At 48.6% G+C, this 14331-nt stretch overlaps 3 protein-coding genes across 3 annotated transcripts; all 3 read left to right on the top strand.

The window, feature by feature from the left end:
* Nucleotides 1-2497: 2497 nt before the first annotated feature.
* BDV14DRAFT_201694 (uncharacterized protein) lies at nucleotides 2498-7074 on the top strand (the record flags this gene model as incomplete). Its single annotated transcript, XM_073773827.1, has 6 exons — nucleotides 2498-4831; nucleotides 6000-6022; nucleotides 6083-6297; nucleotides 6684-6736; nucleotides 6806-6906; nucleotides 6996-7074. The coding sequence occupies 6 exons, from the start codon at nucleotides 2498-2500 to the stop codon at nucleotides 7072-7074; spliced, it is 2805 nt and encodes a 934-aa protein (XP_073626688.1).
* A 3181-nt stretch (nucleotides 7075-10255) lies between these two features.
* BDV14DRAFT_201692 (uncharacterized protein) lies at nucleotides 10256-10856 on the top strand (the record flags this gene model as incomplete). The annotated part of the gene is made up of 3 exons (XM_073773826.1): nucleotides 10256-10341; nucleotides 10412-10433; nucleotides 10497-10856. The coding sequence occupies 3 exons, from the start codon at nucleotides 10256-10258 to the stop codon at nucleotides 10854-10856; spliced, it is 468 nt and encodes a 155-aa protein (XP_073626687.1).
* A 651-nt stretch (nucleotides 10857-11507) lies between these two features.
* Nucleotides 11508-14194, top strand: BDV14DRAFT_209804 (P-loop containing nucleoside triphosphate hydrolase protein; the record flags this gene model as incomplete). The annotated part of the gene is made up of 5 exons (XM_073775741.1): nucleotides 11508-11594; nucleotides 11809-13159; nucleotides 13213-13437; nucleotides 13496-13972; nucleotides 14031-14194. 5 exons carry the CDS (start codon nucleotides 11508-11510, stop codon nucleotides 14192-14194), a joined length of 2304 nt encoding a protein of 767 aa, XP_073626686.1.
* Nucleotides 14195-14331: the final 137 nt, after the last annotated feature.

The following is a 14331-nucleotide window of genomic DNA, read 5'->3' as shown; positions in this document are numbered from 1 at the left end:
CAAGGCTATTTAGCCATCCTTGGCTAGCTAAACTACACACTTGGCCACTAGTATCTAAGCCATCTTAACCAGGCTGGATAGGTAGCTAGTGTAGTAATAGGGCTCGCGAAACCCCTGGCAGTTACTATTAATCCCTAGTACTACAAGGAAACCAACTATAGTACTTTTAAAGAGGTCTCCCTTTAATATGTGGTCAAGAAGTGCAATAAAAAGGGCCAGGCAGGCATGGTCTAGCTAGGCTAGGAGCGGCTGCTCGCGTGCCTGCTCGCGTGCCCATGTTAGATCCTCTAGACCCGTGTGCTGCTGCCACAGCCACTGGTCCTTATATACCTTTATCTCATCCAGGGCAGCTAGCTACTTGGTTATTAACTAGTGGCACAGCAGGATAACTAGATCTGGGCAGGTGCTATAGTAGGCAAAGCAGACTAGATACTACTAGACCTGGTAGTACCACTAGTAGGTTAATAGCTGCAGGTAGATCTAGATTGGCCAGTTCTACACGCCAGGCTTGCAAAAAAAGGTGTTAATCTAGATCTAGTTAAACTTATTAATCTAGTAGTCGCGAATTATATGGTAGGCATGGTCTACTAGCCAGGTCATGTTATTTATAAAGGCCACAAGTAGTGGCTCCATGGCTAGATTAGGCAGCACTACCAGCTCCGCGGCCTGGGCAAGGTCCTGGCCATGGAGGTACTCGGGCCAGCAGGTTAACTTAAGCCACAGGGAAACCTTGGTAGGATGCTTGACCTTGGGGACCAGGTATGCCTGTGCCTGCTCCTACTCTAGCCTGCCAGTAGCCAGGGCCTGCTCCACCTGGGCCTGGGCAAACTCTACTACCATTAGTGGCTATTACCTACCATGGCCCCCCCCCATGGCCAGGTCCTGGAGCAGGGTAATCTTAAAGTAGTAACTCCTGGCCTTGTTTAAAAAGAGCCACTAGTAGTGGACTACATAGTTGGCCAGCCAGTGGTGGCTGGCCGCCCCAGCCTTGCTACTAGGCTTTAGCTGCACCCCCTGGCATTATAGGGGGTCTTAGTCCCTGTGCTTCTTATGGCAGTGGTTTTTCATGCTTTTTAAATAACAGGCCATGTAGGCATAGTGTGAACACCTGTATGCCTAATAAACCAGGAGCCCCAGGACTAGTAGGTCAGCTGGGGATAGAGTCATACATGGCTGCTTGGCTAGATTAATCCAGGGCCACTTAAGCATCTTGGCTAGGGCGGCCTCGCGCAGGGTTATAGTGGCCACAGTCAGGTGCTAGTAGTGGCAGACTTAAAGGTGGGTAAGCAAGGTCTGTGACAAGATAGCATACTAGCAGCAACAGGCAGTGCAGACCCATACCTGATAGGTCAGGTGGTAGGTAAAAAGATTCATGGTCTTAATTACTAATAGGGCAAGGTAATTAAAAAAGAGTTAAGGAATAAGGTCTTTGCTATTACAGGTATCTTATTAAATAAAAAAAAAAGAGTAAGTAAAATAAAATAAAAAAAGGGATAAAAGCAAATAAAAGGTCCAGGAAGGAAGAAAAGGAAGAAAAGGATTAAAGAAATAGACATGTTTATAAATATAGTAGTAAATATAATTAGAAACACGCTTTAAAATATAATAAAACCCGCGCCAGCCACCTACTAGAACCAGCAGCTCTTCTTCTTCTAGCAGTAACCAGGATGGCCAAGTGACTAACCAACCAACCAACTAACCAAGAGACTAACTAATAGACAGATAGTCGTGATCAAGGGACCCCCCACGGCCTGAGCCAGGGACCACCAGGATGGGACGGGGACCAACAGCCAGGGGACTAACAGACGGACGGACAGACAGACAGACAGACAGACAGACAGACAGACAGACCACTGGACGGATGGACTGGATGGGACAGACAGACGGGGATGGGGGGACAGGGGGGACAGGAGGGACAGGGGGGACAGGGGGGGACGGGACGGACCGACCGACGGACCGACCGACGGACTGACCAATGGACGGATGGACGGACGGACGGGACGGACGGACCAATCAGCGGGGGCGGCGAAGGAGCGGCAGTGCAATGCCGGAGCAAGACCTTTAATATGCATTTCATTTCTATATCGATCAGTCATCCAATTGGTATCCACCAATAGTAGCCACCTCTAGCGCTCTCACTGGCCTATCCATCTCGGCGTCTAGGTGGCCCCAGCAAAGTAATTACCCCGCCGCTGCCTCAATAACTGTTGCCTAAGAAGCGACCTTCATGGAAGCTTTCAAGATCCCTTTAGCCCTCTGATTCATTTTCATTCACTCTACAAGAGGAGTTCCCAGAAGAAACGAACATTTCCCACTAAGAGAGAACATCTAGTCTATTACTGCAACCCAGGGCCCCGATGCTACCCGCGAGTGACTGACGAAGACGATTATACTATGGTAACTGACTTACAAGGTCTGATATAACCCAATTCAACCCGTTGACAGATAAAGTCCTCTTATTAATCAACTACATGACAGAAATTTTAAAGCCCGAATAATGGCCGACCTTGAAGAAGCTATCCGCGTTGGACGGGAAGCAATCAAAGCAACACCAGTCAACCATCTAGACCGGGCACATTACTTGAACAACCTCAGCGTCAATCTTGGAGAGCTATATAACAGAACAGGAGCAGTAGCTGTCCTTGATGAGGCTATTGAAGTTGGACGGGAAGCTCTTAAAGCAACACCAGATAACCATCCAGACCGGGAAAAGAATTTGAATAACCTTAGCATTGATCTTGGAAATAGGTATTCAAGGACTGGAGCACTTTCTGACCTTGAAGAAGCTATTCAATTTGCGCGGCAAGCTGTCAAAGCATTACCAGATAGCAATCCCGATCGGGCAGGAAACCTACAAAATCTCGCTATCCAACTTAGCAACATGTATGAAAGGACAGGAGCAATAATCAACCTTGAAGACGCTATCCGAGTTGGACATGAAGCTGTTACAGCAACACCAGATAATCATCCAAACCGGGCAGGATATCTGAACAATCTTAGTATTGATCTTGGTACTCGATATGAAAGAACAGGAGCGATAACGGACCTTGAAGAAGCCATTCAAATCAGTCGGGAAGCAATCAAAGAAATGCCAGACAACCATCCAGACCGGGCAATCCGTCTAATAGATTTCGCCATAGATCTCAGCAATCTATATGAAAGAACAGGAGCCATAACCGATCTTGACGAAGCGATTCAAGTTACCCGAGAAGCAATCAATGCAACACCAGACAATCATCCTGACCGAGTAACCTATTTACATGATCTCAGCAATGATCTCGGAGATCGATATGAAAGGGCTGGAGCGATGGCTGACCTTGTAGAAGCTATTCAACTTGCGCGGGAAGCTGTAAAAGCGACACCTGGCAACCATCCCAAATGGGCCAGCCGGCTAAGGAGTTTCGCCTACCATCTTAGCAATCGATATGAAAGGACAGGAGCCATAACTGATTTGGAAGAAGCTATCCAAGCTATACGGGAAGCAATCAAAGCAACACCGAATAGCCATCCAGACCGAATAACATATCTAAATGACCTCAGCAGCGACCTTAAAGAGCGATATGAAAGGACACGAGCAATGCCCGACCTTGAAGAAGCTATCCTAATTTTACAAGGAATTATCAAGGAAATACCCAGTGGCCATCCAAAACAGGCAACATATCAAAACAATCTTGGTATTCAACTTGGTACTAGATACAGAAGGATAGGAGCAATAACCGACCTTGAAGATGCCATTCAATCTTTAAAGGAAGCTATTAAAGCAACACCTGGTGACAGCCCAAGCCGAGCGCTATATCTCAGCAACCTTAGTGCCCAATTCAACAGCAGATACTCAAGGATAGGGGCTATATTTGACCTTGAAGAGGCTATACGACTTGGACAGGAAGCCATTGAAACAACATCAGATGACCATCCGGCCCGGGTAAGATATCTACACAATCTCGGCAACCATCTCGAAGACAGATACAAAAGGACACTGGCAGTGTCTGACCTTCTGGAGGCTATTTTATATCATCAGTCTGCACTACGGCAGCAAAATTCTCTGATTACCATTCGCATACTCGCTGGCCACCAAGTAATTCGGAATCTCGCTGTTCTCTCAGACTGGCATCAGTGTTACAACGCTGCAGATCTCACTATTCATCTTGTTCCTCAATTAACGTCACGATCGCTTGAGAACTCCGATAAACAACACTTACTCAGCGCTATGGTGGGCTTGGCTTCTAACGCAGCATCTGCAGCGTTGAACGCGCAAAAGGAAGCCTTGGTTGCACTGAACTTGCTTGAAGAGGGTCGAGGCGTGCTTGCAGCATCTCTTGAAGAGGTACGGGTGGAGATTCTAGATCTACAGCGAACATACCCTGTACTGGCCAAGCAATTTGTCCAGCTCCGCAATATACTCGATAGACCTATTACCCGCGATAACCTGGTAGCCTATACAAACCATGAGTCATCTTGGCAGGCTCAAGCGCATCGACGTCACAATGCTGATAGAGATCTTGACAATTTGATCACCAAGATCCGCGAACAGCCTGGATTCGATAGGTTTTTGCGAGCGCCAAGTGAAGAGGAAATGCGGCTTGCCGCACATAGCGGCCCTATCGTGGTTATAAACGTTAGCCAGTACCGCTGTGATGCAATCCTTATTACAAAGAACGCGATACGCTCTTTGCCTTTACCCAACCTCAAAAGCAAAGAAATTGAGGAGAAGGCAAAGGAACATGATCTGGGAAGCCCTAGAGTTCTAGAATGGCTGTGGGATAGCATCATGGACCCAATTCTCAAAGCCCTGGAGTTCACTACTCTTCCGCCGGACAACAATTGGCCACACGTATGGTGGATCCCGACCGGGCCTCTAACCAGGTTGCCCCTTCATGCAGCTGGATATCATAATAGAGGTAAATTCGAAACGGTGCTTGATCGGGTCATGTCATCCTACAGCTCGTCTGTTAAATCAATCATACATGGCCGGCGACGTGTTGCTAAGCAGCCTACTTCAACACATGCACTTCTGATCGCAATGGAGCACACACCAGGCAATCATAGACTACCCTTTGCTGCTAAAGAAGTAGGAATACTTTATGGCCTGTGCAAATCAATGAGTCTTGACCCTATCCAGCCTGGAGAATTGAAACAGGATATCATACCATGTCTGCCGCAAAGCAGAATATTTCACTTTGCCGGCCATGGTTATACAAATGATACTGATCCCTTAAAAAGTTACCTGCTCCTTGGTAATGGGAAAAAAGACCCCTTCACAGTAACAAATCTTCTGGAAATGAATCTCCGGGAGCACTCGCCGTTTCTCGCTTACCTTTCAGCCTGTGGGACTGGCCGAATCAGAGATGATAGGTTTATTGATGAGGGTATTCATCTAATTAGCGCGTTCCAATTGGCAGGGTTTCGACATGTCATCGGCACCCTCTGGGAGGTTAATGATGAAATCTGTGTGGACATGGCAAAGATTACATATGAAAAACTGGCAAGTGAAAACATGACAGATGAAGCATTGTGCCAAGGGCTTCATCTTGCTACTAGGGAGCTTCGAGATCGCTCCCTTAACACATTATCAAAGAATAGAGATGAGGCTAAAGCGGCCAGGAACGCACCTGCGCATTTGAAGAACTGTAAGACAGGGATTGGGAGCGTGGCTACAAAGAACGGGTCACCTAGGGATATTGTTCCGTTCGATACTGGCGTGGATGGTAATGATGATATCAATGGCACAAGGGAGTTACTTTGGGTTCCATATGTTCACTACGGAGTCTGATGTACACGGGCTGGCCATGTGTGTGTGCAAGAGCAGGTGATCAGAAGACCAAGAAGACAGTGAAAATAGTGAGCAGAGGAAAGTGGTACGTGAAAAGAAACAAGCAGGAGGTGAGCAAGTATAAGCAGGAATCCAACAGGGAATCAAACAAAGATGTCAGGGCATAAGGACATATTGCTAAGAGATTAGTTGTTCTTAACATTGCATCCCCTTCAGGCTCATTTTCCAGGTCGTCGCAAAGACCTTGCCAAAGTATTCGGGGGTCAGGTTCTCGAAGATGGCGGTGGGGCGGAAAAATTGACCAACGCATAGAGTTGCCCTTGGTTTTAGCGATGAGATGCTTCTCAATCTCGTGCTTGTAGATGAAGTGCGGGACGGCGGTGGGGTTGTTGAGGGAGTGCTTGCCGCCGCGGTTAACGGAGCCGGACACGAAGAACTTGGCGCCGTGCTCGAGGGACTCGTCCACGAGGGCGATGCCCTGGCGACGCTCGTTTCCGTTGCGGGGATCGGCGGCCTTAAGGGTTCAGGTCAGCTGTACATTTCCTGCATAGAAAGAGTTGGTATAGAAAGAAGGTCATACCTATACACTAAAGATGCCCCAAATTGGGCTGGAGGTTTTGGTCTTTGCGATTTTGAATATGGCGGCCGGGACGTCGAAATCGCCTTCGACGATGCTAATCTTGGGCGACTTCTGTGTTAGTTTTAGGGCTGAGAGTAACTGTGCATTGCGAGTGACGACCAGGATATCCAAGGGAGAGTTTTGGGCGAGCAGGTTGCTGATAACTCTGGTTTAGTCTGATTATTCTATTATCATTCCAAGTCCAATCTACTACCTCCACTGTATTCAATCACCTTGCCTTTTCTATAGCCGAATTACCTCGACAACGGCAATGAAGCTCACCGTGGCCATCAGTTCAGCTCTTCTCGCAGCCTAAGTCTCGAAACGAGCGCCACGAAATCGGAACGGTAAGAACACCTATCTTCCACGTATTCCATTACCTGATCCAGAATATTGAACTAACCTTCACGAACTAGAAACAGCTCGCCTTGGGCTACACAAATAATACCGCTGCAGAAATCACTGTCTTGGGCCAGAACGAGCCTGGCGAGTCTTATTGCCACAATATACCCTCCGGGTACGTGTATACAACCTACCTAATGGAACATACCGTCCCTGACCTGAACATGCTATGCTAACATGAAGCCATCCCTCCTCCATCTGCAGCCGAGTCAACTACGGCTACCTAGAAGCCGACTATGACAATACCGACGACCGCGAGATCATCGTGTATTTGCACCCGTGAGTTAACTCTACCTCCTCCTCCTCCTCCTTCTCGTCGTATTCATACCCTGCCTGTTCGATCCACTTCGCGCACACGGAACCCAAAAGACCACTGTCACTGATAATTGCGTCTTTCTGCTTCCAGTCAATCCGACTGCCGCGGTGTAGGCAGAAACATGCTCTCGAACGGCGATAACGACTTGCTCTGGCGCCAAGGGGGTTATGAGGTTGTGGCTTCTTATAAAGCTATGTGCATTGAAAGACCTAGCTTAGGGCACCGGGAGTTCAGACTTTGTCGGAGGTTGTGTCGCGGTCCTCAGTTACCTAGGTGCACTCCTGCGTGGAGCTGAGGTGCTGGGGTTTGGGGACTGCGAGGGGAATAGGGCCTTGGACTTTAGGCACCTCGGGCTACTGTGTCTGTGTCTGTCTACTTTGAATGTGACTAGGACAAATGGAAATTGGGTGTAGCTAGTTGAGTGCTAGGAAGATTGTTGAATCGACTGTGAGTATCCATGTGGTGGATGCCATTTGTTTCTTTACCAATACTCCACAGTCCAAGCCAAATGAAAAGGAAGGTTGACGAATTCAACATGTCCATCGCGTAACAATGGTAAGCAGTTAGCCACTTTGGGTAAACAATATCAGCAGAGTCTGGGGTTATACCTCAGGATAATAAGCTTGGTATTTGGCCGGATCAGCCCCTTCAACACCTCATGGTCTAGCTTCCAGCCGTCCGCCTCCTTCGCTTTCCATAGGCTGACTTAGGCCCCAAGCAACGCTGGAACCGAATACAGTTGCTAATAGATGAGATGTGGCAGACAACATGATCCCCAGGTCCTACCAGTATGTAAACCAAGATAAAGTTTGCTTAAATCGCGCCAGCAGTAAGCAATACGTTGTATGAAGGTGTTTTATAGAGATTGAGGCGCTGCAAGTCTCTGCCCTGTTGTACTTGGCGGCTGTCTCGTACTTGTCCATTCACTGGTGAGATGTTAGACAACAATACATCCGGGCAATGCGGGGTGACTGGTACATACTTGTTCAACTGCAAAGTCTTTGACCTTGACCATGGTTGCGGTGTTTTGACCAGGTAAATAGTGAATAGACACAATCCAAACTTAAGCGGATAATTAGTAAATAAAGACATTCGACAGAAACAGTCTCTGGTGGGCATTTGGTCGTATTACGTGGGGCAGGGCGGATATCGTGTCAGGATCCTACCACTGCTTTAGGATCCGACCACTGCACTAAAAAGGCACAATGGAAGATCGTGAGATCTTCCAGCAGTGGTACTAAATAGGAAGGCACCGCAGGGTCCTGACATATCGCCTCTCCGGGTTGGCCCAGACTATGCGGACACGCCATGGTAGGTGAGAATTGGACTCTATCATGGCTGAGAGGTTTGACGAAGGAAACAAAATGATAAAAAGGAAGAGAAAGGCAGGAGGAAACTTTTTAAGTTGTGTAGCTTGATGTCAAAGGTACAGTAACACCACCACTTGAGACAGGCCATGGAGCACCCTGCATGGTGGCATGGAGGCTTTCTGCTTCTATAGGCTAAATAATGCTGAAGTAATAATTGCATAATATTTGCTATCTTTACCATGTATAGGATGGTTCCTGCTTGAGGCTAAAGGAGGGTGCAAGCTCCGGGTAATACTCCCGGCAGCTCTAGGAAGCACATAGATGTAGAGGTTAAATAACAATCTTTATATATTTTTCGTATCGTCCAACACACAATCAATTTCACACCAATCAACAAGCGTCGGCCTGCATGAGAATAGGTAACTGTAGCCAATGACGGGAGTTAGGGCCGAAACTCCAGAAGCCACCCCCGCAGTGAAAGTCCAGGTATAAATTAATCACTATTTCCAAAGGCTTTTTCTCCTAAAAGAAGGGAATAGCAGAATCTTCAAGATGCTCCCAACAACAAACAAGGACACAGACGCAATCGACAAGGCAAAGACCCTGAATGGTGTCTGCTGGGGTGATGAGTACGAGATTATGATCTCGGGGATGTTGTACGCGTGCTAGGCCCATTCGTATACAGCATCTTGCTAAAGGCAAAACGCAGATACAGTCCTCTTGGCCCAGAACTAATCCAAGGACGTGAAAAAGCCCGCCGCTTGCTCGCAGAATTCAACGCATCACCTCAACCAGAGATTCCCTTCAGCGAAATCATCAACGGACGAGATGCCACTTTGCGAAAGCTGTTTGGCCATGTCGGAGGAGGCATCTACATTGAACCGCCGCTCTCTGTGGATTATGGGTGTAATGTCAGTGTTGGGTCAATGTATGCAAACTTCAAGTATGCCCCTTCACTTTCATCATCACCGTAGCTGCCACGACACTCCGGCTGATGCATTATGCTGCCCAGTCTGACCATTCTTGACTGTGGACTCGTCACAATCGGCGACAACGTGGAAATCGGACCAAATGTCAGTATAATCACCGGTGAACACTACACGGACATCAACGCGCGCCGCGCAAATCGCGGCAAAGAGTTTACGCGTCAGGTGGTTATAGGTAGCGACACCTGGATTGGAGCTAATGTCACCATCCTAGCAGGGGTGACTGTCGGAGAGGGGTGTACCATTGGGGCAGGATCGGTGGTCAAGAGGGATATTCCCAGTTTTTGTATTGCTGTTGGGGTTCCAGCCAGAGTGGTCAAGTCGGCGAGAAAACCTGAGACTTCCCATTAAGTTAATATGGTGGTCATACCACATCAAAAATAGCTTTGAAGGGGGAATTACAAGTTAGGTTGTATTGTCCATTAGTGCAATTTGGTATCTCTTTACTTGCTAGCTTACTTAACAACATTATCAATCACTTGTTAATTTTCATTAGGAATATATAAGATCAGTATCAGACACGTAATAAAAATGAGCCCACCCTGACCACTCCAAACTTACCCCAGTCAGACCCTCTAACTGCAGTTGATCTGGATTCAAAAGCTCGATCTTCCACTGCGTGAATGGCGTTGGCCTTGCATGGTCCTCTGGTGAAAACGTGGCATGGATATGGGTGTCGCCGCGAGTGCCATCCTCCCTAAGATCCAGCCGAACAGCTCGAGGCCGGCTAGTGAAGTTGAATTTTTGTCCGTCTCGAATATCCGAGTAGACGCCTGAGGTCGAAATGCGCATCTCGACAGAGGCAACTTGGGGGCTATTGCTATTGCCATCGCCATTGTTAGTATCGCAGTCATGGAGGGCTTCAGCGCGTGGCCTTACGGCTCTCAGGAATGGCTCGAGACCATCGAGGCGAAAATGTGTGCCATTGATGTTCAATTGTAAGTGCAGCCTCTCCTCTTTCTTGGGCCTAGTATGGCAATGGATCACATAGCTGAGCGATTCATGTAGTGGGGGACATTATCAAAATGGAGTAGGCCGCCTTACTTCCTGTTGTGCTCTCTCCGCGTCTCGTACTGACAGCAATTCAATGCAGAACACTGTGACTTCTTGGGTGCGCCTCATGATGAAGAGGACATTCGCGCGCTCGAAGCCGTTCTGGGGGCCTGGTACGTCGGTAAAGAGAGCCCGATGCACGATCGACAAACACGCACCATTGGCTATGGACTATGCACTGAAAATCCAGGGTCAATCTCTAGCGAGGCCCCAAGTTTCCCCCCGAATAGAGGACAATCTCCAGCTGTCAGCTGCCGACCTGGCCGAGGCCCAGAGTCGGCTGCAGGAGAATCTGAGGGTTTCAGCTGGGTTTGTTGTTCCGGGCTGTGGTGTCTTCAAATATGGAAGTCCTGTTTTCAATGATTATGGAGACTTGCTCGTCGAGGTCCAATATCAGTAACATGAAGCCTTTTGCACAAACAAAGGGAATCCAATGCTTCTTACATCATGGTTAGTAGTTATAGCGGGTTGTTCCTCTTAGATCAGTAGACCAAAGTTGCCTTTGTTCTAGACTATAGTATTCTATAGCTGCCCAGCTCAAGGGGTGTATCTAACAAAGCAATGGCCAAAGAGCATCGGCAGACCTTATATAACAGGCTGGCTAGCAAATCAGCACGCGTCCACATTTAAACCTTGCCACCAATTCTTATGGCGCTGATACTGTTTGGTCTAGATTGCCAGGTCGAAATGAGGCTCAAGCTGTGTAGGGATTTGATTGGTGATAACGCGTATTTTTCTAGGTGGCGGATATTATGCGGAGGAGGGGAACTGAGTATCAACCCCAGCCTCGCTGTCCAGGATTTTTGGGAGAGGAGGGGTAAGCTGAGCTGGCCTTGCAGCTGACAGCGTTTGATTCATACGTATGATTGGCTCACATTAATTGGAGATTCAGCCTTGCTATCAATCTGCCTGTTCAGCCTCGTCGCCAGAGGCTCGTTCGATTGGCTATGCAACGAGTGACAAGACCGGGCGCTGACGTGTCAGCATGGCATAAAATAGTTAGAACCAGTCTTTTCCCCTTAATCTCAGTCGCAGATTGTCTGTCTGAAGAATGGGTTCTCAACTCACTGTCCAGGTCCAGGATGGGGATGCAGAGGAGCACAGTATGTACTTCACCAAGCGTAAAACCAGCGCTACAGTATGAGCCAGACTAAGTATAGAAAGACGCCACGAAGAGTGCTGCTGTCGCCATCGAAGCCTCAGAAATTATCAAAGAGGGCGAGCAAGTCGCCGAAGCTGACTCTAATCCACCCTTGAATGGCATCACCACCAATGTGCCTGTACAATGTGACGAGGCCTCGACTGCCGAGTCCACAAAGAATGAGCAGGATTCCACTAACTGTATCGAAAAGCCTGAGGAGGAGTCTCCTGTGAAATCCGCCGAAGACTCCGCCGAAGGGTCAAACGAAGAGGCCACTGGAGCGTCTGAACCCACCACGAGCAACGTCCTTTACATTGCGAAATTCCTGCTCCCTGACAAGAGCGGGGAGTGGAAATTGGAATCCGAGAAGGCATTCCATGACAGGCCAACTGTTGCCACCAGGGATCGCGGGCTTCCAAACCCAGTCTCGTCGGTCCTGGAGGAGCACCGCGAGCTCAGCTGCAATGACGACGACTCTTCTTTGCCTTTGCTGAAACGAGTCAACCACGCTGGGCTTCCAGTGCTTTACGTCCTGTCTCCAATCCTATTGAATGCTCTCAAGGCATTGATTACCTTTCAGTCCGCCCCCGACTGTCTCGAGCGCAGGGAGCACAAGGCTGAGGACATAGAAACCAGTCTTGAGAATGGCTGGTTTGTGTATCCGTTTAGAGACCTGTATTACCACCAGGAGCGACTGCGGCAGTATCGTGAGGGAGTGAAGGAATCTCATGACGAGGAGTACAGTGAGACCTGCCGACAGCATCTTGACATCCTGCTTGGGTATCTCGACGACCACGCGACAACTCTCTTGAAGGGCGTGACAAGCATGCTGAGCCATGCCGCCCCAAGGATAACCTCGCGGTGCCTGTGGTATTTATTTAAGCCTGGATCAAATGTTTATGTTCGCGAGAACGGAAAGCTCAATGCATACGTGGTTGAATCCAGCAGATATGCGACCGGCCACTCCTGGGACTCGCCTCAAGCCTCGCCCGCGGCCTACCGTGTGTATGTGTGGAATCTCCATTTCGACGGTCGTCATTTGTCGCGATCAGTGGATTGCTTCAGCATTCCTGTGTTTAGCGGGAAACGCGAGATCCGGTCGCTGCCTGTCTTCCCGGTGGAATTCCATGATGACGAGACTCTTCGCCAGCAACTCATCGACCGCGGCAAAAAATTCGTGGAAATGATGAAGCAACCTGCATTCCGCGAGTATAATGGGCCGAGCAAGTTGCAAGGAATAAAAAAGTTCAATCGCGAGCGCGTCGTTGTTGACCATACGGCCGAGCCATGGAACTTGGACGGTATCAAGAACCATTCTTCGGAGGAGGTCTACTTCCCCATCACTACTGTAAGCGGTATCAAGTTAGGTGAAGATGCGAGAATAGCCAAGTGTCCCTGTCAAAAATGCGAGGACAAAGAAGCGCAGCGCCGGGGCTTGCAACGCTGCACGTTCGACGACTATGACCAGATTGATCTGCAGCAGAAGGCCACATTGACGGACCACCAATACATGATCTGCCCATCGCATGTCTACGGGGTTCTTTTGAAAGACTTTGTCTGGGGTGGGTGTTCTTTCCTTCACTTTTCTTTGTTTGAGTTGCTGACGCTAGAGGAGATATCCTGGAGGTTGAGCACCTCGAGCAGCCGAATATTCAGGCCAATCTGATTGATATGCTGGCCATGAAGGACGAAGACAATAAAGAAATGATCAAGGCAATGTGCGAGATGTACGGCGGAAGTTATAAGCAGACCTTGTCGTCAGACTTTGTCCAGGGCAAGGGAGAGGGCCAGATTGTGCTCCTTCATGGCCCGCCAGGGACGGGGAAGACACTCACTGCAGGTAGCTAACATCCTGCACACCCCCATTTGCGCATTATAAATTTAATTTCTTTTGCCAGAATCGGTGGCCGAGTATACGTCTCGGCCTCTAATCAGCATTACAGCAGCAGACCTGGGCTACAAGCCACAGGAGCTCGAGACAAGGCTGCGTACATATTGTCGGTTTGCGCAGAAGTGGAACGCAATTGTGCTTCTTGACAACAGTGATGATTTCCTCGAGGCTTCCGATGACCAAAGGTCACATCTGACGGCCTTCATACGTGCCCTCGATTACTTCCAAGGCATACTCTTCCTTACGACGAACCGCGTCGGAAGATTCGACAAGGCAATCATATCCAGGATTCACATCCGCATCGGATTCGACCCTCTAGACGAGGGCTCACGCCAGCAGATTTGGAACAACCACTTCAGGAGGCTCTCTCGCAACCATGAGACGCATGGCCACGAGATCCGTGTCTCCTCTGACGCCAAGGAGTTTGTTCGAAAGTCCACGGCTCTACAAGCGTTGAAATGGAACGGCCATGAAATCCGCAATGGTAGGTCTCCTTAGCTAGCCCAGGTATTCACGACAACGCTGACACGGTTATGTCCCAGCTTTCAAAACTGCCCTCGCTCTCGCGTGCTCCCAGGCCAAGCACAAGCAAGATTGTGTCATTAATTTGACGGATGAGCATCTCCGCAAGGTTGTGAACATGTCGCAGAACTTCAAGGTCTACTTGGATAGGGAATATGCATGGGTTGAATACATTTATGTTTGATGTACCCGGACAATATACTAGATAGTTACCGAGGTCTAGCATTTGTTTTGCTGCCTAGATAATATATTCACGCGCTTCTAACTGGTTTCATGTCTGAAATCCCTTCGGATATGATTTACCGGTGACGCTACTGTATA

Source organism: Aspergillus stella-maris, assembly GCF_047715825.1.
Source record: "Aspergillus stella-maris strain CBS 113639 unplaced genomic scaffold BDV14scaffold_39, whole genome shotgun sequence".
Classification (NCBI taxonomy): domain Eukaryota; kingdom Fungi; phylum Ascomycota; class Eurotiomycetes; order Eurotiales; family Aspergillaceae; genus Aspergillus; species Aspergillus stella-maris.
The sequence above is the reverse complement of the archived record's forward strand: the minus strand, read 5'-3'. Positions and strand labels throughout refer to the sequence as shown.